The sequence below is a fragment of the Myxocyprinus asiaticus genome, chromosome 31 (genome assembly GCF_019703515.2).
Source record: "Myxocyprinus asiaticus isolate MX2 ecotype Aquarium Trade chromosome 31, UBuf_Myxa_2, whole genome shotgun sequence".
NCBI lineage: Eukaryota > Metazoa > Chordata > Actinopteri > Cypriniformes > Catostomidae > Myxocyprinus > Myxocyprinus asiaticus.
In genome coordinates, this window is record NC_059374.1 from 36125044 (window position 1) to 36152993 (window position 27950).

Sequence of the window (27950 nt, forward strand, 5' to 3'; positions counted from 1 at the left end):
TAAATATGGGGAATCAAGACACATGAGTCACCGAAGAGACTCTTAATAATTCAATGTCAAACTCTTTTATTCACTCCACGTGGGAGAACTCATGTGGTTTATAATAAATGTGCCCTCATGAGGGCGCTTGTGAGCTATACAAAGCTCTTCCCTCCAAATACAAATGATTGACACATCTGAAGATGCAGAATATTGAAATAATAATAGTAAAACACAAGTACAGGTCTGTGTTGTAAAAAGTTTGACGCTTAAACAGAGCCTTTTGGTGCAGGAGAGCGCAGAGATGAAGGGATTTTGTGTCTGAGACGTGTGATTACATTGGGATCTTTCGAAGTCCCAGCTGTTGTGTTACGGCTGGCATTTAGTGCTGCTCGATAGCACACATCTTTATTCCCCTGTGCCAAAATTTGACAAACCAAGAGATCAGTTTAAAATAATGAACACATTCATACACACAACACCTCCATCTTGTCCTTATGATGTTATTCTCACAAGAGGGGAAGTATGTAACTGCTGCCAGAACAGGTTTGACTGGCTCCTTCATGTTTTGCTTGCTGTTCTGCTATTTTTGCCGGGTCAAATCAATGCAGGGATGAGTGTTAACTTCTGGTCACCTCGTATGAACTAGACAATGACACATAGAAAAAACAGGTTAGTAACTATGCCACTTCAGTTTTCACAAGCAACTTTTTTATTCCGGCAACCAGAAGGTTGCTAGTCCCAAAAGGAGCAGGTCATGAGCCATCACCATTGTAATATTCCGGGTTCAATACAAGTAAAGCTCACTACTTGTACAGTAGTTTAAAGTGTTTTCGATTATTCTGCTGTCGAAACATTAAAAAAAATAAAAATAATAAAAATCCAGAAAACAGAAGTTGTGAAAAATTAGATGTGAATTAGGTGCTTTATACAGTGCATGCCATTGAAGATGCTGTAAATCAATAACTCACAGCCTGGTTTTCAGTCATTTTAAAAAATCAAATATGGCGTTACTGTGAATAATGTCTATTGGGCCCATTTCTGAAGGGTTCAAAGGCAGAAATGTCAAGTTTATGATGTATTTTTTTATTTTCTTCAATTCTTCTGTCAAAACTTGTGTATTATTTGAGCTGTAAAGTTGTTTAAATCGTCATTTTTGCGGGATTCAGGGTTTACATCGTTTTACATCATGGCAACGAAGTTGTAAAGTTTCATATAACTTTACACAGAATAGGTTAGTAAGTGATTTTATCACACTAAAATCATGTTAACACAGATATTGTTTACGTACTGTGGCTTTACTTTTGAAACAGTGAGTATTTAGAAAGATTACGGATTGGCCCCATTCACTTCCATTGTAAGTGCCTCACTGGAACCCTGGCATTTTTTAAAGAAAAGGAGGGACAAGGCAATACATTTTTATGGTAATCAACATTATGCCACAAATGCTGTTGATTGAGCTTAAATTGTACTGAACTAGGAATATTCCTTTGAGAGTCCCATTAATTTGTACAGGCTATGATGCTAGTTTGTACTTGTCAATGGTCATTTTTTTATGTCATGCTCAAAACATTGCATATTGATAAACCTATGCAGTTAAAAGTTATGTTTCTTGTTAAAAGTTAAAGTTTCTTCAGGTACATTGATTGCGGTATTTGTAGTCCTTATCTAGCAAATAATTAGCAACACACAATATTTTAAAACATAGCAGCTTTAAAATTCATGTTTGAGGTATGACTGAGTGTAATTTATGTTGTAGAAAAAGTCTTGGTATTATAAATTAATGTTTACCACAGAGCTTATTTAAATTAAATAAAATAAAATAAAAAAACATTACAAAAACCCATTGGAAATTCTCGGGAAACCCATGGCAAATTAACTTTCTAGGTTTGCCTACAAATTGACATCATGGCTGAACAGCTGTGTTTGTTTGGTGTAGACAGAGAACAGCTTAAGAAAATGTTTTTTATAATATAATCCCTGTGATACTGGTGTAATCTGAAGTGATATTATTTAATTTTACTACGAGTATAATATACACAATGACAATTTAAAATAGGGTGACTTTAAACAAATGGCAATAATGAATAAATAACAAAATCACACTAAATATAACACTAAATTGACTATAAACTAATTAATACTAAATTCAACTAATGAAAAACACTTATTTAACAGAGTCGAAAACATAGTAATAAACAGCTGCAATTACCTAAATATTTAATGTAAAAAAAAAAAATACGAAAAAGAAAAAAACTATTTTTACGCATGGGCTCAGTTAAAGATGATGTAATTTCTGCGACACTAGCACCACCGAACGGAATTGCAAAAATACTATGTTTTCAAAACAGCATTCTGAATACGGCCCTTGTCTGCAGTTGTTCAAACAGTCAGATAGCCTCTAAGTCTATCTAAAGCAGGACAAATCCGGTCACTTAAAACAAACACAGGAATTTTTATTGCACCACAGAAACACAGTGTTTACAGTTTTTCAGAAAATGTACGTATGAATGGCTTACTTATAGCTGTCTCTGCATATTAATTTAGGATAAAAGTATTTTAACACTGAAAAAGTAACACACTTCAGCTTTAAATCTGTGAATCCAAACAAACCGATGCTTGGACGTTTGAATGAACCAATTCATTGTCTATATTGTCCATGCCAAGATACGCCACTGTGCAGCATCCATGTCATAAGTCCAAATCTTATAAGCCAGCACAACATAAACAAAAATGTACCGAGTGCACCTTTAAAGTTACAGTAAATGTTTTTACTGTTCATTTGTCTCTGCCCATATGTAGGGATATAATAAAAAATGATGTGTAGATAACCATGTCAGGAACTGTCAGCATTCTGTGAGTTTGATTAATGCACTGATAATCATTAATCTTCATGATATGATGCATCATGCACTGCTGCAGTTTAGGCAAACACTTTTTTCCTCCAGAATGTTAATTTTTAGCAACAAGAAAACTGATCCCTTGTGAAATATGAATGACATCTTATTTTTCCTGGTAATACAGCCTATTTGTGCTCAGATCTTCAAAAGCAACAGCCCACCAATGAAGTAAGGGCATTCAGCTGTAGAAACACCCACTATGACCAATAATACAGCCATTCGGTGTACTCCAGCGATTAAATCACTGTTTGTGTGAACGCCCAGTAAAATCGTACGTGAACTGGATGTTGCTTTGAATAAAAGTGTGTGCTAAATTACTTCTTACATACTAAAATTTAAGCTTGGTTGGACCTCCACTTCAACTATATAGCCCACAGGGCATCAACTTTTCCATTAAATATAGCATAAATAGACTGTTAAAGCCTTTAGCAGGTTTTCCACATAAGTACTGTGAGAAGTAAGGTTACATCAACAACTGTATTCTTTCAAGGTGAAGCGTTACTCCGTGGTACTATTTTGCAGAGAAAGAAAATTATGACTTTTCCCCCCTTAAAAGCTGAGACCATATGAAAATTCTCTTTTTCATAGAGAAGTATGCTATTATTATTCTCTTAGATTACTAAAATGATATGCTGTTTTGATGTCTCTCTTGCATAAGTCAATTTAGTTGACATTCTGCCCATGCAAATGCTCCGTATTTTCATTTAAAATAAAATGGCACAGTGAAATCTAAAATAAACACATATTACATATAAAAACTCGGCCTTAATCATGTGTGCCAAGATTGAAAATCATGTACATTGGATATTGAATATACAAGTTCTGTCTAAACACAATGAATTATATAATGACTGTAGTGACACATCAGGACATTACAAAAAAGAGGTCAAGGTTTTTGTGGCACCCAACAACTGGGCTGACATTAAAGCAGCACACAATGGCAATATTTTGAATAAAGTGCTGGGGTACTGCTTACTGCATAGTATACTGCATTTTTTTTTTTAAGTTTGAAAAATAGTATGCAATATGCAACATTAAATGTTTCAAATAGTGTTGTGCTACATTGTTATCACTTGACCTCGTTAACCTAAAAACCTTTACTCACCCTCATGCCATCACCGATGTGTATGAATTTCTTTCTTCTGCAGAACACAAAGATTTTTAGAAGAATATCTCAGCTCTGTAGGTCCATACAATGCAAGTGAATAGTGACCAAAATGTTGAAGCTCCAAAAACCACATAAAGGCAGCATAAAAGTAATCCATATGGCTCCAGTGGTTAAATCTTTGTCTTTAGAAGCGATAAGACAAGTGTGGGTGAGAAAGAGATCATTATTTAAGTACTTTTTTTTTACAATACATTCTTCTCCTTGCCCATTAGTTGGCAATATGCACAAAGAATGTGATTTGCCAAAAACAAAAGAAGACTGTCAAAGTGAAAGTGAGGATTGATTGTAAAAAAGGACTTAAATATTTATCTGTTTCTCACCCACAATTGTCATATTGCTTATGAAGATAAGGATTTAACCACTGGAGTCATATGATTACTATAGGATACTTTTACGCTGCCTTTATCAGTATTCAGATTCAGAATCAGAATGAGCTTTATTGCCAAGTATGCTTACACATACAAGGAATTTGTCTCGGTGACAGGAGCTTCCAGTACACAACAATACAAAAACAGCAACAAGACTTTTAAAAAATAATTAAAATTGAATAAAAAATAGATAAATATTGAAAAGAAAAAAGTATATATAGAATACACAATAGACAATATATACAGTTGTGCTCAAAAGTTTGCATACCCTTGGAGAATTGGTAATATATGTACCATTTTAAAAGAAAACATGAGTTAGCAGGCAAAACACATTTCTTTTATTTCTTATGGGATTCATATTCAACTGTAGGTTATAACAGAATGGCACAATCATAAAACAAAACATGGCAACAAAGAAAAAAATGAAATGACACCTGTTCAAAAGTCTTCATACCCTTAGTTCTTAATACTGTATATTGCCCCCTTTAGCATCAATGACAGCATGCAGTCTTTTGTAATAGTTGTCTATGAGGCCCCAAATTCTTGCAGGTGGTATAGCTGCCCATTCGTCTTGGCAAAATGCCTCCAGGTCATGCAAAGTCTTTGGTCGTCTTGCATGAACCACATGTTTGAGATCTCCCCAGAGTGGCTCGATGATATTAAGGTTAGGAGACTGTGATGGCCACTCCAGAACCTTCACCTTTTTCTGCTGTACCCACTGGAGGGTCAACTTGGCCTTGTGCTTAGGGTCATTGCCGTGCTGGAAAGTCCAAGTGCGTCCCACGCGCAGCTTTTGTGCAGAAGAATGCAAATTGTCTGCCAGTATTTTCTGATAACATGCTGCATTCATCTTGCCATCAATTTTCACAAGATCCCCTGTGCCTTTAGAGCTCACACACCCCCAAAACATCAGTGAGCCACCACCATGCTTCACAGTGGGGATGGTATTCACTATTGGCCTTGTTGACCCCTCTCCAAACCTAGCACTTATGGTTGTGACCATAAAGCTCTATTTTGGTCTCGTCACTCCAAATTACAGTGTGCCAGAAGCTGTGAGGCGTGTCAAGGTGTTGTCAGGCATATTGTAACCGGGCTTTTTTGTGGCATTGGTGCAGTAAAGGCAGCTCATTTTTGTTCAAGTATCATCGTATTGTGCTCCTTGAAACAACCACACTGTCTTTTTCCAGAGCAGCCTGTATTTCTCCTGAGGTTACCTGTGGGTTTTTCTTTGTATCCCGAACAATTCTTCTGGCAGTTGTGGCTGAAATCTTTCTTGGTCATCTCTTGAAATCTTACCTGACCTTAGCTTGGTATCAAGAGATCCTTGAATTTTCCACTTCTTAATAAGTGATACCCTGCCAGGGTATGCAAACTTTTGAGCACAACTGTATATATATATATATATATATATATATATATATATATATATATATATATATATATATATATATATACACATATATACATACATACACACACACACATACACACACACACACACACACACATACACATGCACATACACACATACATATACATATACATACATATACACATATATGAATATATATACATACATATACATACATACATACATACATACATACACACACACATACACATACATAGTTCAAATCTAAATACAAATTGGTTATGTACAGTGCAAGGGAATGTAATGGCAGAAGAGGTAGGATGTGTTGGATAATATAAAAAGACTAAGCTGTGTATTGCACATTAATTATTGCTCAAAGGGGCAGTTTTAACTGTTCATGAGATTGATAGCCTGGGGGAAAAAACTGTTCCTGTGCCTGACAGTTCTGGTGCTCAGAGCTCTGAAGCATCGACCAAAAGGCAACAGTTCAAAAAGGTAGTGGGCAGGGTGAGTGGGGTCCAGAGTGATTTTTCCAGCCTTTTTCCTCACTCTGGAAGTGTATAGTTCTTGAAGGGGGGGCAGGGGGCAACCAATAATCCTCTCAGCAGTCCGAACTGTCCTTTGTAGTCTTCTGATGTCTGATTTAGTAGCTGAACCAAACCAGTCAGTTATTGAAGTGCAGAGGACAGACTCAATGACCACTGAGTAGAACTGTATCAGCAGGGCCTGTGGCCGGTTGAACTTCCTCAACTGGCGAAGGAAGTACAACCTCTGCTGGGCCTTTTTCGCAATGGAGTCAATGTGGGTCTCCCACTTCAGGTCCTGTGAGATGGTAGTGCCCAGGAACCTGAATGACTCCACTGCTGCCACAGTGCTGTTTAGAATGGTGAGGGGGTACAGTGTTGGGGGGTTCCTCCTAAAGTCCACAATCATTTCCACCGTTTTGAGCATGTTCAGCTCAAGGTTGTTTTGACTGCACCAGACAGCTAGCTGTTTAACCTCCCTTCTGTATCAGACTCATCGTCATCTCGGATGAGGCCGATGACAGTGGTGTCATCTGCAAACTTCAGGAGCTTGACAGAGGGGTCCTTGGCGATGCAGTCATTGGTGTAGAGGGAGAAGAGTAGTGGGGAGAGCACACATCCCTGGGGGGCACCAGTGCTGATTGTACAGGTGCTGGAAGTGAATTTCCCCTGTCTCACAAGCTGCTGCCTGTCTGTCAGAAAGCAGGTAATCAACTGACAGATAGACATGGGAACAGAGAGTTGGTGTAATTTAGTCCATAGAATAGCTGGGATGATGGTGTTGAAAGCCGAACTGAAGTCCACAAAAAGGATCCTTGCATATGTCCCTGGTCTGTCCAGATGTTGCAGGACATGATGCAATCCTATGTTGACTGCATCATCCACAGACCTGTTTGCTCGATAAGCAAATTGAAGGGGATCTAGAAAGGGTCCAGTGATGTCCTTCAGGTGGGCCAACACCAGTCTCTCAAATAACTTCATGACCACAGACGTCAGGGCGACAGGTCTGTAGTCATTAAGTTCTGTGATATTTGGTTTCTTTGGGATGGGGATGAAAGTGGAACATTTGAAGCAGCATGGGACTTCACACTGTGCTTTCCTTATCCTTTGTTTACGCAGCTCAAATTATCTTAACAGATCTTAAATGCAGAGTAGTGGTGGGGGGGGGGGGTTGCAGGAGGTGTTGGTGTTTGTGTGAAGTGAAGGTCAGAGTGGGTGTGGGGTGTGAGATTGGGCCTTTCAAATCTACAGTACAACACATTCAGGTTGTCAGCCAGTTGTTGGTCCACCACAGGGTTGGGGGTGGGAGTCCTGTAATTCATAAGTTGTTTCATGCCACTCCACACTGATGCAGGGTCATTAGCTGAAAACTTGTTTTTCAGCTTCTCAGAGTATCTTCTTTTAGCCACTCTGATTCCCTTATTTAGTGTGTTCCTGGCCTGATTGTTCAAGACTTTATCCCCAACTCTGTATGCATCCTCTTTGGCCTGACGAGGCTGCCTGAGTTCCGTTGTAAACCATGGTTTGTTGTTGTTAAATGTTAAATAAGTCCTAGTAGGAATGCACATATCCTCACAGAAACTGATATATGATGTAACAGTATCTGTGAGATCGTCCAGGTCTGTGGCTGCAGCCTCAAAAACGCTCTAATCAGTGCAGTCAAAGCAGGCTTGTAGTTCCAGCTCTGCTTCATTGGTCCATCTCTTTACAGTCCTTATTACAGGCTTAGCAGATTTTAATTTCTGTCTGTAGGTTGGAAGAAGATGAACCAGACAGTGATCAGATAGTCCCAAAGCTGCTCTAGGGACAGAGCGATATGCATCCTTTGTTGTTGTGTAGCAGTGATCCAGTATATTTCTGTCTCTGGTTGGGCATGTAATGTGCTGTTTGTATTTGGGCAGTTCATGTGTGAGGTTTGCTTTGTTAAAATCCCCAAGAATAATAATAACAATAACTAAGTCCGGGTATTGTTGTTCCACGTCTGTGATTTGATCAGCCAACTGTTGCACCGCGGCATTCAAACACGCGTTTGGCGCGATATACACACTCACCAGAATAAACGAGGAAAACTTCCACGGCGAGTAGAAAGGATTACAGTTAATAAAGAGCGCTTCCAAATTAGGACAGCACATCTTCTTTAACGTTGTTACATCTGTACACCAACTTTCATTGATGTAAAAGCATGTTCCACTGCCTCTCGTTTTCCCCGTTAACTCGCGATGCGATCCGCTCTGAACAGCTGAAAGCCCGGCAGATGTAACGTGCTGTCCGGAATGGCTTCACTCAGCCAGGTTTCTGTGAAGCACAAGGCAGCAGAGGTTCAAAAGTCCTTGTTTGTGCAGGTGAGGAGATGTAGTTCGTCCGTTTTGTTAGGGAGAGAGCAGAGATACGCTAGATGAATGCTCAGCAGCGTTGTTCGAAAGCCCCGCCGATGGAGCTTGACCAGCGCGCCTGCTCGTCTCCCTCGCCTGCGTCTCATAGCACATTTAAACAACACAGTGCGCCTCCGACAAACAAACAAAAACAACAAAACAGTAGAAGCGCTCCACACCGAGGCGGCCACCCGCGGCGCCATCATGATGTATAATCTTTATGTGTAATATTTATATGCTTTTTGGATCGTCAAAGTTCTGGCAACCATTCACTTGCATTGTATGGACCTACAGAGCTGAGATATTCTTCTAAAAATCTTTGTTTTTTTTTCTGCAGAAGAAAGAAAGTCATACTCATCTGGGATGGCATGAGGGTGAGTAAAGATTTTTCTACACATTTTAGATATTGTAGTAGGTCACCCGATTATTCCACACATACAGAGCATTTGCAGACTGCACAGAAGACTTACAATATATACAATGCTAGTACTAGTACTCTGTACTAGAACACAGTATATACTATATACTACATAAGTAGCAGTATGCTGTTCAAACTTGAAAAGAACTTCACAAACAGGCACACTTTTACACAAAAGATATTTTGCTCACCTTCCTTTGCCAATGTGACAGCGTGGAATTCGTTTATCTTTGCCGCCTTTCAGGAGTAAGAATGGAAGAAAAAATAAGGAGAGAGGTTTGAGATTTGAAATGTAATGATATAAAAGCAATATGGACAGAAACTTGAAGTTGGGTTAACTCACAACCAAGTACCAAGATCCCCATCACGAAGAGAACTGCAGCGATGGTTAACCCTATATGACGCAGAGAGGTGTAATCTGAAAAAAGAGGAACATTATGCACAAATCATGAAGTACACAAGTAGAATCTTATGTCTATAAAAACATACAGTAAGTCACATTAATTTCATGTTTGTGTAAAGATGTCACGTTGTATTTTCAATCACACTGTATGTCTCAGCAGGTGAAGAGGCAAGAGTCTGTTCCATAAACAATTCTTTGAACTTAAACACAAGCAGCATAGAAACAATACAGAGCATTCCCTGAGCTCTCTCTGAACTTGCTTGGGTGAATCTCATGACAAATATTTCAATATCAAAAGAAAGAAAAAATAAAAACAGAAGAAATTGTATTTTGCATAAAAAAATAAAGTCTACTTTTAAGATCATTAAGATCTTTCTATTGTGGCAACATTTTCATGATAATGAAGCATGTTTTTTACCCTCATAATTTTCATTACCATGAAAACTTTTTATTGTCAATGGTGATGTTTATTAGATTCCCATTACAGTAAAGAAAGCTGACATACAATTATTTTTATTTCAATCAGTGTAAATTACAGACAGTACAACAAAATCTACCATAATGTATACATACTTTACAATTGTGTATCATTGTATTACATTAATAATAATTATTTTGCATGACAGTAATAAGAATGGACCTTGTCATGAAAATAATAACAATTACAAAAATATTAATGTTTCTTATAAGAGGCTTAATTATCTTTAAAGGGAGAGTTCACCCAAAAAATCTCTCATCATTTACTCGCCCTCATGCCATCCCAGATGTGTTTGACTTTCTTTCTTTTGCTGAACACAAAAGAAGATTTTTAGAAGAATACCTCAGCTCTGTGAATATAAGTGAATGGTGGCCAAACCTTTAAAGCTCCAAAAAATCTTATAAAGGCAGCATACAAGTAATCCATACGACTCCAGTGGTCTTCTGAAGCGATGCAATCACTTTGGGTGAGAAACAGATCAATATTAAAATCCTTTTTTACTATAAATCTCCACTTTCTCTTTCAGAATGTGAAAGCAGAGATTTATAGTACAAAAGGACTTAAATATTGATCTGTTTCTCTGCCACACCTATCATATTTCTTCAGAAGACATGGATTTAACCACTGGAGTCATTTGGATTACTTTTATGCTGCCTTTATGTGATTTTTGGAGCTTGAAAGGTCTGGTCACCATTCACTTGCATTACAGGTGCATCTCAAAAAATTAGAATGTCATGGAAAAGTTCATTTATTTCAGTAATTCAACTCAAATTGTGAAACTCGTATATTAAATAAATTCAATGCACACAGACTGAAGTAGTTTAAGTCTTTGGTTCTTTTAATTGTGATGATTTTGGCTCACATTTAACAAAAACCCACCAATTCACTATCTCAAAAAATTAGAATATGGTGACATGCCAATCAGCTAATCAGCTCAAAACACCTGCAAATGTTTCCTGAGCCTTCAAAATGGTCTCTCAGTTTGGTTCACTAGGCTACACAATCATGGGGAAGACTGCTGATCTGACAGTTGTCCAGAAGACAATCATTGACACCCTTCACAAGGAAGGTAAGCCACAAACATTCATTGCCAAAGAAGCTGGCTGTTCACAGAGTGCTGTATCCAAGCATGTTAACAGAAAGTTGAGTGGAAGGAAAAAGTGTGGAAGAAAAAGATGCACAACCAACCGAGAGAACCGCAGCCTTATGAGGATTGTCAAGCAAAATCGATTCAAGAATTTGGGTGAACTTCACAAGGAATGGACTGAGGCTGGGGTCAAGGCATCAAGAGCCACCACACACAGACATGTCAAGGAATTTGGCTACAGTTGTCGTATTCCTCTTGTTAAGCCACTCCTGAACCACAGACAACGTCAGAGGCGTCTTACCTGGGCTAAGGAGAAGAAGAACTGGACTGTTGCCCAGTGGTCCAAAGTCCTCTTTTCAGATGAGAGCAAGTTTTGTATTTCATTTGGAAACCAAGGTCCTAGAGTCTGGAGGAAGGGTGGAGAAGCTCATAGCCCAAGTTGCTTGAAGTCCAGTGTTAAGTTTCCACAGTCTGTGATGATTTGGGGTGCAATGTCATCTGCTGGTGTTGGTCCATTGTGTTTTTTGAAAACCAAAGTCACTGCACCCGTTTACCAAGAAATGTTGGAGCACTTCATGCTTCCTTCTGCTGACCAGCTTTTTAAAGATGCTGATTTCATTTTCCAGCAGGATTTGGCACCTGCCCACACTGCCAAAAGCACCAAAAGTTGGTTAAATGACCATGGTGTTGGTGTGCTTGACTGGCCAGCAAACTCACCAGACCTGAACCCCATAGAGAATCTGTGGGGTATTGTCAAGAGGAAAATGAGAAACAAGAGACCAAAAAATGCAGATGAGCTGAAGGCCACTGTCAAAGAAACCTGGGCTTCCATACCACCTCAGCAGTGCCACAAACTGATCACCTCCATGCCACGCCGAATTGAGGCAGTAATTAAAGCAAAAGGAGCCCCTACCAAGTATTGAGTAAATGAACATACTTTCCAGAAGGCCAACAATTCACTAAAAATGTTTTTTTTTATTGGTCTTATGATGTATTCTAATTTTTTGAGATAGTGAATTGGTGGGTTTTTGTTAAATGTGAGCCAAAATCATCACAATTAAAAGAACCAAAGACTTAAACTACTTCAGTCTGTGTGCATTGAATTTATTTAATACACGAGTTTCACAATTTGAGTTGAATTACTGAAATAAATGAACTTTTCCACGACATTCTAATTTATTGAGATGCACCTGTATATTGACATAAAGAGCTTAGATATTGTTCTAAAAATCTTCATGTGTGTTCAGCAGAAGAAAGAAATTCACACCGATCTGATGCCATTAGGGTGAGTAAATGATGAGAGAGTTTTAATTTCAGGGTGAAGTATTCATATTAATTCTTATTTATTTCCATCCTTTAGATTTCCATTGTTTAATAGAAAGGCAATTATAAACTAACTCTAACCCTACCCCTATAGGAAATATTATTTATAGATTTAGTAACACAGTAAGTTAGCTGAAGTAAAAGTAAACTTCTATCTGCAAAAAAACACCCTTAAATAATGCATTTTTGGAACATATTCAGGCATTTATGAACTCTCAGTTCCTGGGGAATTAATTGAGAACTAAGGCATCTATGGGTCACAGCTAATGAGGCTATTTCCTGAACACCAGATGCCCTGTAGCTGCCCTAACAATAGGAAGTGATTGAAACAGCGGCTGTCACCAGGTCATAAGCTTTTAACTACAGCACTTGAGACAATAATTGTGCCCCATGCTCAGCACCTCTCTGCTTCTTATAAACACAATTCTTTCCAATGACACAGGAAATGTGTTCCTTTCTTGTGTATATGCTCACTGTCAGTGGCTCATTCGCTGCTGTATTCATTGGCAGAACAATCAGCGGACAATTAACATCTGAATATCACATGATGTAAATTGATCTGAATTTAATTGCCACATTTGTTGATTAGTTGGTTACAAGTTCCACAGGATCATGAAACCTTACACCCTGTCTACACCGGATGTGAGCGTCGCACCGCGTCAGTGGATGCGCTCTGTGTAGAAAGGGTATTATGTTGTTTAACTGAGTCCAAGATGGATATGTGGTCTGTAAGATTACAACAACATTTTCACCCATTTTATCATATATTAATTGACAATCATAGATCTGATCACTTTGAAAAGTAAAAGCACACCCCTTCTCAAAAAGCTGTACAATTTGAGGTATCTTTCATGCCTGTAGCACAAACAGTAAGTTACACACTAAATATGACTACTTATTAGTGGTTTGTTCAAATCCCTAACCCTCAGTTTGATCAATAATAATACTGATGCCTGCATTAGCAAGGAACACTAATTATGAAATGATTAAATAGATACTTACTATAATGGAATGGATCGCCCCATCTCTCCTCTATTGAGAAAATTGCACAGTTTAGAGAGGTTTTTACATAATAAACAAGACTTGAAAACATTCTATGTGTCTATAAAATGTAATTGGCACTTTCATTTTCATAATATGCAAAGTAAGCTTCAAGTATATGTGTGGGTGTGTGTTGGCATATTCATGTTCATTATGATGCACCCATGAGCCTGCTGGGTTTTGCTGCTTTCAAATGGGTCTAATGGGACGACAGTCAGAGAACAGGAAAACCGTCTACTCTCCTTTGACCTGTCTAACATAGATGACCCTGAACTAAAAATCTCAAGGTCAGTAACATATTCTAAATACTTTGGATTACTTCTTCAGCACTGGTAGATTTTATTTCACTTGTATTGACTATAAAAACTCTGCCAGTAAGACAAAAAACACACGTTAAAAATACATTCTCTGAAAAACCTAAATATGTTGTTTCTAAAACAAGATTAATCAAATTGATCTTGTTTTAAGGATTTTTAGATATTTTTACAGGAAAAAATACAAAAATTATTATCAAGAATATGATTTTTGCCCTAATATCAAAGGTCTTACTAGAAAAAAAGATATTATGATCTAACGTGAATTTTCTTGATAAAAAAAATATGATCCTGGTAACGTGCATGTAAAATGGCTAGAAATAGCATTTTAGCTTAGCATAAAGCTGAAAATTTACACAAGGTGTATTTCTATTTCTTCTGCTACAAACTTAATTCAGACTTACTTCTCTGTCTGCTCGTATGAATGCAATACATAAGAAAGTGTTTCACTGCTGTTCAAATGCACTTTGGATCACATCATTCATAAGTATAAATGTTTTCCATCTGAAACGACTAAATATTAAAAGAAACAAATGACAATAAAATGCAGAGTAATCTCTTCAGTAATCAAAATACTTTTTGAATGTAACTGTATTCTAATTACTAATGATTTAAATTGTAACTGTAGTGGAATATAGTTAGTTATATTTTGTATTTCAAATATGTAATCCCGTTACATGTATTCCATTACATGTATTCTGTTACTCCCCAACCCTGTATGTATATACAGGTGCATCTCAATAAATTAGAATGTCATGGAAAAGTTCATTTATTTCAGTAATTCAACTCAAATTGTGAAACTCGTATATTAAATAAATTCAATGCACACAGACTGAAGTAGTTTAAGTCTTTGGTTCTTTTAATTGTGATGATTTTGGCTCACATTTAACAAAAACCCACCAATTCACTATCTCAAAAAATTAGAATATGGTGACATGCCAATCAGCTAATCAGCTCAAAACACCTGCAAATGTTTCCTGAGCCTTCAAAATGGTCTCTCAGTTTGGTTCACTAGGCTACACAATCATGGGGAAGACTGCTGATCTGACAGTTGTCCAGAAGACAATCATTGACACCCTTCACAAGGAAGGTAAGCCACAAACATTCATTGCCAAAGAAGCTGGCTGTTCACAGAGTGCTGTATCCAAGCATGTTAACAGAAAGTTGAGTGGAAGGAAAAAGTGTGGAAGAAAAAGATGCACAACCAACCGAGAGAACCGCAGCCTTATGAGGATTGTCAAGCAAAATCGATTCAAGAATTTGGGTGAACTTCACAAGGAATGGACTGAGGCTGGGGTCAAGGCATCAAGAGCCACCACACACAGACATGTCAAGGAATTTGGCTACAGTTGTCATATTCCTCTTGTTAAGCCACTCCTGAACCACAGACAACGTCAGAGGCGTCATACCTGGGCTAAGGAGAAGAAGAACTGGACTGTTGCCCAGTGGTCCAAAGTCCTCTTTTCAGATGAGAGCAAGTTTTGTATTTCATTTGGAAACCAAGGTCCTAGAGTCTGGAGGAAGGGTGGAGAAGCTCATAGCCCAAATTGCTTGAAGTCCAGTGTTAAGTTTCCACAGTCTGTGATGATTTGGGGTGCAATGTCATCTGCTGGTGTTGGTCCATTGTGTTTTTTGAAAACCAAAGTCACTGCACCCGTTTACCAAGAAATTTTGGAGCACTTCATGCTTCCTTCTGCTGACCAGCTTTTTAAAGATGCTGATTTCATTTTCCAGCAGGATTTGGCACCTGCCCACACTGCCAAAAGCACCAAAAGTTGGTTAAATGTCAAAGAACTGTCAAAGAAACCTGGGCTTCCATACCACCTCAGCAGTGCCACAAACTGATCACCTCCATGCCACGCCGAATTGAGGCAGTAATTAAAGCAAAAGGAGCCCCTACCAAGTATTGAGTAAATGAACATACTTTCCAGAAGGCCAACAATTCACTAAAAATGTTTTTTTTTATTGGTCTTATGATGTATTCTAATTTTTTGAGATAGTAAATTGGTGGGTTTTTGTTAAATGTGAGCCAAAATCATCACAATTAAAAGAACCAAAGACTTAAACTACTTCAGTCTGTGTGCATTGAATTTATTTAATACACGAGTTTCACAATTTGAGTTGAATTACTGAAATAAATGAACTTTTCCACAACATTCTAATTTATTGAGATGCACTGTATATATATATATATATATATATATATATATATATATATATATATATATATATATATATATATATAAAATGTGTGTGTGTGTGTGTGTGTGTGTGTGTGTGTGTGCGCATTATCCATGGACAAAGATTTTGGTAGATTTTGTCACTTACAACTGAAACTAACAAACCCGGTCTTATGACAAGTCGTAAGTATTGTATGAGTATGAGATGGTGAAATCGTAAGAAATCTTATGAGTTGGCTTGTACAAAAACGTATGACTTTTACTCCAAAAGAGAAAAATAAATGAACCAACAAAGTTATGATTTTTCCAAAGTTAATCCCAAACCTGAACCTAACCATAATTTTTTTAGGAAAATCAATGTAGTGTACCACTGAAGAAAGAAATCTGGTAACACTTTACAATAAGGTTCCGTTTGTTAACATTAGTTAATGCATTAGGGATCATGAATAAACAAATGAACAATATTTTTTTTACATCATTTATTAATCTTTGTTAATGTTAGTTAATAAAAATGCAGTTGTTCATTGTTAGTTAATGTTAAAGTTAATAGTGCATCAAATACAACTTTTGATATTAAAAATGCATTACTATATGTTGATCGTAACATTAACTAAGATTAATAAATGGTTAATAAGTATTGTTCATTGTTAGTTAACGTTAACTAATGTTGTTAACTAATGTTAACAAATGGAACCTTACTGTAAAGTGTTACCAGAAATCTTTGTTTTTGAACCAGCGTTCTTACGATTTTTCCACATTTTAACCCTTAACACAAACCTCAAACCTAACTATAAAAACTAACCCTTTACCCAGACCTAACCATGATTTTATAGTAAAATAACTTGTGTAGCACAGAAGAAAGAAAACATTGGGGTTTGGAATAGACGAGGGAAGTGTTTTACAGGTTATTAACATACATCCTTTATTTGTACTTCACTGAAAAATATGGAATAAGAAACCAAATTAGTTTACAGACGTTTCCTTTCTAAATTAGCTTAATAGGCTAGCAAAAATGTGATGCCTGTATTGTATCAAAGTCCTTTTTAAGGCAAGTCAGTCTGCTCAGTGGCCATCTTTGGAACACTCCCGGGCAGCTATTTTCTATTTACACAAGCAGCATGAAAGTACACCTCCTATCTACTTGAATGCAGCAAGACTGAAATCTCCAAAACGGTTGGTCAAGATTACGATTAAAGAACATATTTCAAATCAGCAATTAAATCTGAATTTTTCAGGCTGGTCCAGCTAATGCACATGCACGTTCTTGAGTTGACTGACAGGCGATGTATGTATCCATTTCTATATCTGCCATATTAGATGTTTCAATTTCTCCCATTTATTTTAATACAAGTGGTCTGTCTTGGGCTAAACAGTCTTTGATTGCATTGATCTGAAATTCTGATGGTTGATTGATTGGTAGGTATCTTTGGGAATAAAATTCAGACCTTTTCATTTGAGCCAAGTAGTAGAGTCCCTTACTATTTTGCCATCTCGAACATTTATTACAAGTTGTCATGAGACTATGTTGAACTAACACTTCTGTTAATTGGCTAAGCAGGCACGTTGTCAGCCAATGCAGATAATCGCAAAATTGTCAAATATCGCCCAATTAATCAGACTGCCCGTCATATCGGCATGAGAGTAGAAGATGAGAAAGCAGTTAAGAGAGTTTACCCCACACAGCAGAGTATGTTCTGGCTTTGGAAGTGTTGGTCTTAATGGTTGCTGCAATCAGAAAATGTAAAGAGAGGTCAGAGAAAGAGAAATGAAGAAAAATGTAATCTAACATGTACAATCTTTTCACAGATTCATAGAATTCTTAATAAGATTTTATAGAAAACATAATGATAATAATGATTTTTTTTTGTTTTTTTTTTTGCTGCATCCATAACGCAGGGTGACAACAAATGCATGAGACTCTCAGCCTGACAAGCAGACAGTGGCCCTTATCGCAATCCTATGGATTCATCCATAATTGCTTCTAATTAAATTCCAGCAGCACTCATTCTCCGTCCAGCCCTGTCATTCAAATTCAATTTTCACATATTTCAATGGCACGGCTCTCCTAGGATATATGGTTGGTTGATTCTTCATAAAGCATATCAGCTCACCACAACAGGCCTCCTCAATCCCACAGAAATGCTGCATTATCTTTAAGCCTTTCTGCATGGAAGGAGAGTTGAACATTTTCTAATTACCTGCTAATTAGTTTCTAAGACCTTGATATGAATTGCATGAGTAAAGAGGAAGTCTCTTAGCTATTCATGCAATCCTCTGCTCTGTCACCCTCCCCCAATCTCACAATCCCATGTTTAAAGTCTTTCGGTTTGAGTGGGAGGTTTTGCTGAAGTTGCACTGCAGTGCAGGGCAACAGAGAATCAAATCTTACGCTGTGTGGCTGGTCTGAATGTGACCACAGATGCCTTGTTGGGGCTCAGAGTGGTAGTCACGGTGGAGTTGGTGATGTTTGTGACTGCTGCAGGTGTGGTGACGTTCATCTTCTGTACATTTGTGACAGGGTCCATTGTCCACCCGGTTGCATTCTGGTTATCTAGAACAATGAGAACACTTTCTTGAATTGCATTGGAGTTATGAGATGGTGATCACCATTTCACTAGCAGTAGTTAAATAAAAGTAGCGTCGCTAGTAACTTCACTAAATTTTCAGTAATGGTTACAGTAGCTCAGCTATTTTCACAATAGTGTAGCTTTTCCAGTAATGAGCTACATTTTCCAACAAGAAAAGGTGTAGCATCACAAAACACTACATTTGGGGAAAACCAAATCATGGTGAATCGGTTCTTTTGGACAGTTAATGTAAATGAACCGGTTAAAATAAACAACTACCTTATATTTAGCATTGGGAACTACTTAATTTTATTGAGTCAGCTCTTTCAGATGGTTCATGTAAATGAACTAATTCACATAAATGGTTCAGTGATTTACTTAAGCCCTGCACAGCCTTAAAGGGGCTGTGCCAGAAGTCACTTTTTTCTTTTATGAATCAAATCTTTTTGTTAATTGCTGCTGTTAATCACTTTTTTTTTCAGTTAAGTTGTATAACATAAGGTGTTTTTGAGTTTTATTAGTGTATATTAATATATGTTTAATTCAAGGTTGTCACACTATTTGTTTAACCCTTATGAAATGTAACCATGGTTTTAATAGAGTAATATTGTATTAACCTCAACACTGCCAAATCAAATATTACTTTTTCATTGAAGGTGAAGCAAGTAATTTCAGCATCACTAGCATCACCATACAGAACTAAAAAAAAAAGAAATAAATAACATTGTTTTCTAACAGTTTCCTGAACACTTCCCCTAACTGCCATTTGATAGTTCCACCTCAATACTTATGGCATTGGTTGACTCAATGTTTTTGTCTCGGACTGGTTGTGATTTAAACTTTTCTGAGGAAACATGCATGGCTTACTTTGCATATTAAACTGGGATACGAGAAACTATTTTCAGAAAAAAAAAAAAAAAGAGACATACTTCACCTTTAAGGCATAAGAGATCAATGCCTTCTGTGACAGATCATCAGACTATGTATATTATCAAGGTATGGTACAGACAATGGAAAGGGAAGCTATTATGTCAGGAAATAAAAAAAACTAAAAAAAAACATAAATAAATAAATCTCCTACCTTGACCAAATATTGTGGGTCCAGTGGTGTTAGACACAGATTTAGATACTTCTGGTTGCTTTGTGGACTCTGTTGTCTCAACTGCATAACCTTTCCAGACTGTAAAAGAGAGATATTTCAAGAGTTTTTTAAATGGTTTGATAAAACAAGTTGGATGGTTGATAAAACTGGACATCCTAATGATCCTGAAGGAGTGAGTCCAAACTTGATTTGCGGAATTCTTTGTCATTTTCAGATAAATGATACCAACATTCATGGATTTTCTAAGCGAATAACCAACTATCATTTACTGACACCATTATGACTTATGAGTGTTTGAAGAATAAGGTCAGCACAATGATCTTGCTCGACTTCAGACTTCAACAAGAATACACACACATACAAGCGCCCAGCAGATGAATGCAAATGTATTCTGAATCTGGCATAATAATAGTGTAGTGATGTAGAGTGGTGGTTTTCTAATGAAGGCAGGCCTCTCATAGACCCTGCCACAGAACAAGGACTAATCGTGGTCTAGCAGAGATGGGTTGCAGTATTTTTGTGCACATTTTCTGGCTACGCACAGTTTTCCAGTGAATCCCTTCACAAGATGAATGGCCACATGGGACAGAACATTTCTACTGGCAAACATTGTGATTATTGCAGAATGACTGTAATCAATCTTTTATTGGAAGTATTCATCTGAAAAATTCCACATATTAGACCCGCTGGTCATGTGTGGTTTTGGGTAATGCAGGATTTTATTAAAAATAGGTTTTATCAGATTATGCTTGACAAAGGGTTAGTGCATATGTGTAGTGTAATAAAAGATTGGGTGTATGAGAGAGAGAGAGAGAGAGAGAGAGAGAGAGGGGGGGGGGGGGGGCAGAATTGCAATAACTTACTTCTGAAGGAGAGTAAGAGAAAAAAGGACGTCCTTCGCAACACAATCTGAAAAACAGAGTAGACAGCTTCTATCACAAAAGCACAAACAGGTGCCAATTAAAAATAAAAATAAAATAAAAATAAAAATAACATTTGTGAAGGCCTGAGATAAATGCCAAAGTTTGTCTAAGAATTACTTTTTATGTCAAAACAGTGGTTATACCAAATTATAGGTTATAAGTTATTTTCCCACCAAGTTTTACTGTTATTTCCATATTATATTCTATTCTATTCTATTCTATTCTATTTAAATTAGGGCTGCACAATTAAGCAATCGTGAAAAGTGTCAGTTATAGCAGTTCATGTAGGTCTACACATGTTGCGTAAAATGTTCTGTTTAACTTATGTTTTGCATGTTTTTGGTTGATCATTTTAATCAATCAGAGAGGGCCAATGTAAAGTTGATTAACTGTTGTATAAATCAGCAATAAATTCATACAGGAACACAGTTCTCAGCTTGTTTTGTATGTGTAGCCAATATAAAGAATACAGCATGCAGTTGATCCACCCCAATTAAGTATTTAATGTAAATTCTATTAATCGAAATTAATCGCAATTACAATATCAAGTGAAATAATCGACAGTTATGATTTTTGTCATTATTTAAATATCTGTAAATTACCACAGAAGCCTATTTTAGGACATTACGTTTTTTTTTATTAATTGTTTTATCGTGACATTGCTTTGAACAAGCAAATACAATTCTCAGAAACCTACTGTAATGTGAAAGAATCTTATTTTTATCGTAAGTTGTACTGCCTTAAATTGAGCTGATTTAATATTAATAATTTTAAAAAATGGTCTATACAGGATGCTGTTCATTGCTCTTAAAATTATGTCAATTAAATCATTTCAATTTGCATTCATTAAAATTCTATGCTATTTGAATTTCTTGTCAAATACTGCAAGGTGGTATTTCAGTTCAGAAATGGTACCTAACATCATTTTCATTGAGCTTTTTTTCTTCAGACATAAAAAAATAAAAAATAAAAAATAAAACTGAAACAAAAAACAAAAAACAAATATTGCATTGGAGTGCCCACTCTAACAATCTACAGTGAGATCCAAATGTCTAAGTCCACTAGTGAAAATGCTTATATTTGGCATTTTTCTAATTACATTTTTTAAATACTTACAAATTTTATTATCAGCATAACAATTTGAGTGAAAAGTTTAATTGAAAAAATTACATTTTCATTATTCCTTAGTATTTTGTGTACCTTTTGTGTAAATGACAAAGCATCTTGTGTGCTTCAGTGGATGCATGGAAATCTGACCTTTTGCACGATGGACAACATGGTCAATGTCACAAATTTGCCTACATTTGATTAGTGACCTAGACATAGTGCAGAATGTAAAACATTTCTTGTTCATTTCACATCATAAGTATTTTCATTTCTATTTATTTCTATATATTTATTTCTATTATTTTTTTTATTTTTATTTTAAACTAAATCTTTCTGATTCGAGGTAAAATCCCAGACCTCAGACATTTGGACCCCACTGTATTCAGCTGTAAGCAGGAGTAAAATTGGGGCGGAACAGTCCAGATTAAAAAAAGAAAATACTGGCAGTTTGTTTGTTGCTTCATTCTGTTTTCTGCAGGCAGGCTCCAGTTCAGTTTGTTTGATACATTCCCATTTCCATTTAGTGAGAGTGCTCGCTCGAAAACCCCTTTAAAGTTCTTTACACACGTCCTCCACCTTGCTCCGCTGCCCACTTCTGTTTCAGTTAGATCACAAATTGATATGCAACCAGTGCTCCAAGTGGGAAGAAATGTCCCAATTTAACCCCTGACTGTAAATCCAATGTCAGGAATGCTTTTGCATCCTTTAAGAATATTTGGTTAGAGTCCATGTTCCATGGTGTTTTACTGTCCTGTAAACATTCTGCCCTTGTAATGAGATTGTTTGGGATGAAAAGTCTTGAGATTTCTCAAGGTTATCATTAACCAATCAATTCTGAGATGTGGTTGTTTGGAAATTTGTGTCTTTTGATCCATAAAAGCCAAACAATAGAAGGCTGCCACTGCTTGTGAGGGGAAGGGTTTCTTAGCAACAGTGACATGAACACAAACACTGGATTATGTCACATCAGATGACAGGCCAGCATTAGAACTGGCCAGCATTATCACCAAGCTCTCAACTGGAATAATCAAACAACTTCAGAACCAAAAATAACACAATTCTGTATATGTGAAGAATTTATTGACATAGACTCGGCCAAAGCTAGCAGCTTTTAATACAAATCAGTTGTGATGTAAAAAGTACCGGTACTTCGGTACCAAGTCAGTATTAAAATAAAAAGATATCACTGTATCAGTAGGCCCTTTCCCATCTACAGTCCTGGTACTTTTCCTTTATTAACTTTCTAGATGAGAACTCTTATGAGGAACTGGACAAGTGAGGAGACTTTTCCCCTGTTGCATTCGCATTCACAAAAGTTACCACCGTAGTGACGTCATCAAGTATCGACAATTTTCTTCTGACATGGTTGGCACGAGCTATTCAATAGCAACAACAACAAAATCAACAATGCCGATGGAGGATGCCAGGATCGGATCTACATTCTACACTTTGTTATGTCTGTTTTACACAAGCTTTGGCCGCATCCGAAAATGTAGGAAGCTGCCTAATAGTTAATGGTATAATATATATAAACAACAGCGTTTTGGATGAAAGGAATGCTCTGAGCAGTTTAAAAAGCACCTTATTTCATTCTACCTCCACATACAGCCACCGACGGCAGCATCTTCCAGTTTTCGGACGCAGTCTGTGTCTTCAGGTTACCATTTTAGATTGGGCACAAGTACCACTACCATGCTACCACGCAGCAAGTGCTAAATTTATAGGACAACGTGTTGAAAATGCACTATCAACATATTTATCAACACAATCTTTTTCAATAAAGGCTTTTATGACTAAGCATACATTACTATATTAAAATGCTCACTCATATACTTAAAAAAGACGTCTTGATACAAGTTAATCACACAGTAACAGGCACGCAAAACTTCCCTCATGTAAACTAGATTTCATGACGGTTTAGTGTATAATAGGGTTCAATTACCCACTCTTGATAAACATCTGATTATTTATAGCCGTCATCCCAGGAAAAATGCAATGTAGTAATCCAGAAATCACTTTATTTTCTGTATAGTCACACGCACATAACAAACAGTACAGATGAGATGAAAACTCAAAGCGTGTCTCCCGATAAAGTCACACACACATACTGTATGTGAAACGGGTGATCCTCTTTGGATACTTTATTGGTTAAATGTTATTTTTGTTAAGGGAATTGTAAAATTAGCACAATCCTCTGAGTAGCAGGCTAGCAGCTAGTTTGTATATACTAATGGCAGCTGCGGACTCCTTGAGATTCTCAAAGCTATTTGTGCATCATAGGTTTTGGACCAATCACAGGCTGCAGCACCTCCCACACTCTGCTACAGTCCCTGTACGCCCCAAATGTACCTACTCTGGAGCAGAAGCTAAATGGCTCCGAGGAACTATTGTTCCTCAAGTGCGAAAACGACAAAAAGTATTAGTCCTGGGTAGAAGTACCAAATACGGGCTTTAGTACCGCCAGTGGGAAAGGGCCTAATGTTTTTACTGTAGTAGCGAGCACCGACTCAATTCGATACTCACACGCTGTGCGAATGACACACGGCTGCTTCCAAATGCTCACACACAAATGTGACATATTTGGACTGAAACTGTATGTTTATATAATTAAATCACTGAACTGTTTTTTTTTTTTTTCTCGGACCAGTGAAACTTCCGTCAAAATAAAAGCTTGATTCAAAATAAAAGTTAGATGCCTGAAATTGAAGAAATTCCAACAGAAATATATTACTGAATATAAAAATGTAATATTAAATGTAGTAGTAGTAATAATAAATAATAATAATGATTAATAATAATAATAATAATAATTAAGCAATATATTTTACAAGCCAGAGTGCTGTTGTACTGAATAAAAGTTTGGTAAAGAAAATGCAATGGTATGTTGAAAAGTAACTGTTCTATATTCATTGGTTAAAAGATTTAGGAATTTATTTAATTAGACACCATTTTGATGATGAAATTAAATTAAAACATGGAATTATAAAATATAAAATAAAATAAAATGTAAAACACAGGATTTGGGGGAAAATAAAAGAGATTTCAGTAGGGCCCTACTTAAAAACACTTACAATCCATACAAATGAAACACAGCAATGCATACTTTTTTAAAAACAGCAGTGCATACTTTGTTGAGAAACACTTGAAGGTCACATGCATTTGTTTTAATTTATTATTTACACTGAAATGTAACTTTTTAAATAAACTAAAGGAGTAAATTCAATAGCACATTACCATATTTGTGCTGTGCAATATCGATACTGGTATCGAGAACCATGAAATTTCACTGGTATTGGTAGTGACTACTGGGTAGATTACTTCTAAAATTGTAATCTGGTACTGATTACAAATTACATGACAAAAATTGCAATCAGTAACAATCTCGCAGATTACATTTTTGGGGTAACCTAATCCAATTACCTTTGGATTACTTTTGGATTACTTCCAGCCTAACTCTTTTATTTGATGTCACTTGCATTTGAGTAAGATAATCTTGTACCATTTTAACTTAATACAAAGAGGAAGGAAAATATATTCCATTCTTTATGCTAACAAAAAGAGCCTCACAAAAACAGCTCATGACATTGTTTAAAAGTGCATTAAACATTACACTGAGACATCAAGTTCATTTTAAGTGCATAAAACAATTGCAAAATTACGAAAAATGAACTTAAATTTGACATGAAATCAAAGAAAATTAATGATCATAAAATCAATAACTTGCATAATTAATGGTCATGAGAAGGCATCATCTAATCATTTGAGTAGTGCCTTTGTTCACAAATTCAAAAACATAAATCAGTGTATTTAGTGTATTTAGACTTTAGATTTTGTTATATTTCACTGATGCTGGTGTCTATTTTAAAAGTGTATTTTTGGGGCTTAAAGTTATTTTCAATGTCAACTACTTTATCTTGCTTGCTGTGTGTTTACATACAGTCTGATGTCAGTATTAAAGGCCATCCTAATTTAAAGATTTGTCTACTGTTTAGGATGTGTTTGGTTTTCAATAACAATAGCATGTAGACATAATATATGCACATTATAGAGCTTTGTTATTTAATGTTATATACATTTTATCACTTACTGTTCCTCTGTTACGTAGGCAAGGTGCTATGAACATCCCTCTTTACGCATGACTGTTTATAAATTTAATTGACATGGGTAATGACTGCTGGCATTTCAAAGATTTAAGGCTATACATTTTCTCTAAAAAATGAAAAAAAAAAAAAAAAAAAAATGTTACAATTATTCCTGCCCTCCCTAAACCAAAAAGTGAACAAGAACTTTAGTGTCTATTTAAAAATGTAAATTGACATGCCCAATTAGTCTTATGTGAAATGTTGCACCACTTCCTGTATTTCTGAAACGTGTGAACTGCTGCCACGTGTCATCACTGAACATTCAATTTAAATCAGAGTTTTTGTTTAAAGGTTAGATGTACCCAATCATTCCTGTCTTTCCTATCAGCAGAAAACCTTTTAGTGCAGAGATGACTCTGAGTCATAAAGAAATTTAACATAATGGATTTAAAGCAGGAACATAATTCAGTGCCTTGGCAGATCTATCCATTAATGCTTTTTTTTTTTTTTCCTCCCAATTTGGAATGCCCAATTCCCAATGTGCTTTTAAGTCCTCATGGTCGCGTAGTGATTCGCCTCAGTCCAGGTGGTGGAGGACGAATCCCAGTTGCCTCCGCGTCTGAGACCATCAACCCACACATCTTATCACGTGGCTTGTTGAGCGCGTTGCCACGGAGACATAGCGCATGTGGAGGCTTCACGCCATCCACCGCAGCAACCACGCTCAACTCACCACGCGCCCCAACGAGAACGAACCACATTATAGTGATCACGAGGTTACCCCATGTGACTCTACCCTTCCTAGCAACCAGGCCAATTTGTTTGCTTAGGAGACCTGGCTGGAGTCACTCAGCACCCCTGAGATTTGAACTATCCATTAATGCTTTTGTATATAGCTTTCAATTTAATATTCCTCTAAATTTCTAGAATATAGTGTTAACTATTAAAATAGTCCAAACTTGAACATAACTTAATAACCTTCATAGTCTTACAATAAATGTTATATATTGCATAATGAAATTCAGACAGTTTTTGCATTGTGACATTACTTTCAATAAGCAAATAAAATTCTCAGTAGCCTACTGTGATATGAAAACAATAAATAAATACAAAAATAAATCTTATAACCGTAATGGGGAAAATGTAATTGTAAAGTACATTTGTAAAGTACAATAGTACATAAAAAGTACGTGTAATAGTAATTAAAGTAAATATACATCATGGTAGTTTGTTGTACTGCCTGATTATAATAATAATAATATAATATAATAATATTAAGCAAATTATTGTCTTAATACAGGATGATGTTCATTACTGTATTCAAATAATAAAAATGTGATTATTTTGATTTCTATAAATTTGAATTTTGGAGGAGAATCTACTTACAGTAATTGTCATGAAATTTTTTTTTCACAATGTAAAACAGGAACTATTTTATACTACTGGTCCAAAGAAATATTTGCTTTATGCAAAATCTCATTTGATTTTTTTTTTCTTGGGATAAAATATGACCCAGATATTTCTTTTTGAAATTCACTCAAATAACTACCTTTCCCAACTTTTTTGTTTACAAACCTTTATAACAATCAATATATAAAAAAATGTATAAAACATATTGCACATTTAATTGCTTATTTTCACATATTTTCTAATGTTTTATTCAGTGCCCTCTAAGACCTTTTCCATTAGAGGTAGCAACTTTGATCTATGTGTGGGCAAGCATGTATTGAACTGTGGTTGTGTACTTTTTTTTTTACCCTGCAAGTAAGTGTGTTTACCTCTTTCTAAAGACAGATTGTCCTCTGGGTGTTACATGATTGATGGATCAGATAAATGGGACGGCCGGTTCATTATGACCTCAAATGCTTGAAGCACATATGCCTTTGGCTATTCACATAAATAAAACTCTGATAGGGATATTTTACCCAAAAAAGTAAGAAGTAAATAAGTTATATGGATTTGGAACAACATGAGGGTGACTAAATGACACAACCTCATTTTTGATTGAACTATCCCTTCAAAATTAGCCTACTTCAAATGTCCAATTTAGTTTTGCTTACCTTGTTCATTTTGATTTTGTATATCACATCCAATCAGAGTAGAACAGAGTACAGCATCTGTCGATCTCTCGTAACTGAGAGAAAATGGATGATGGTTAGACGGTTGGCCATGCCCTTGTTGAACTTCCTCAATCACTTTTTGGTACTTCCTCTCTTGCTCATTCGTTCTCAGTGGTGTAGAG

The 27950-nt window shown here is 36.3% G+C and overlaps 1 protein-coding gene across 1 annotated transcript; it reads right to left on the reverse strand.

Annotated features, from left to right (window-relative positions):
• Window positions 1–49: 49 nt before the first annotated feature.
• LOC127421768 (FXYD domain-containing ion transport regulator 5-like) lies at window positions 50–27950 on the reverse strand. The gene is made up of 9 exons (XM_051664874.1): window positions 27769–27950; window positions 20460–20505; window positions 19576–19674; window positions 18317–18478; window positions 17602–17652; window positions 13395–13424; window positions 9445–9519; window positions 9293–9338; window positions 50–624 (listed from the first exon to the last, which is right to left on the reverse strand). Exons 1-9 carry the CDS (start codon window positions 27775–27777, stop codon window positions 600–602), a joined length of 543 nt encoding a protein of 180 aa, XP_051520834.1. The 5' UTR covers window positions 27778–27950; the 3' UTR covers window positions 50–599.

What these genes read in the sequence shown, in the direction of transcription:
- LOC127421768 (XM_051664874.1), bottom strand. An exon ending in GGGCGATCCATTCCATTATA is followed by an intron (nt 9,520 to 13,394) that starts GTAAGTATCTAT and finishes CTCTTTTTTCAG; the next exon opens with ATTACACCTCTCTGCGTCAT. An exon ending in TGTCACATTGGCAAAGGAAG is followed by an intron (nt 625 to 9,292) that starts GTGAGCAAAATA and finishes GTCATTGTCTAG; the next exon opens with TTCATACGAGGTGACCAGAA.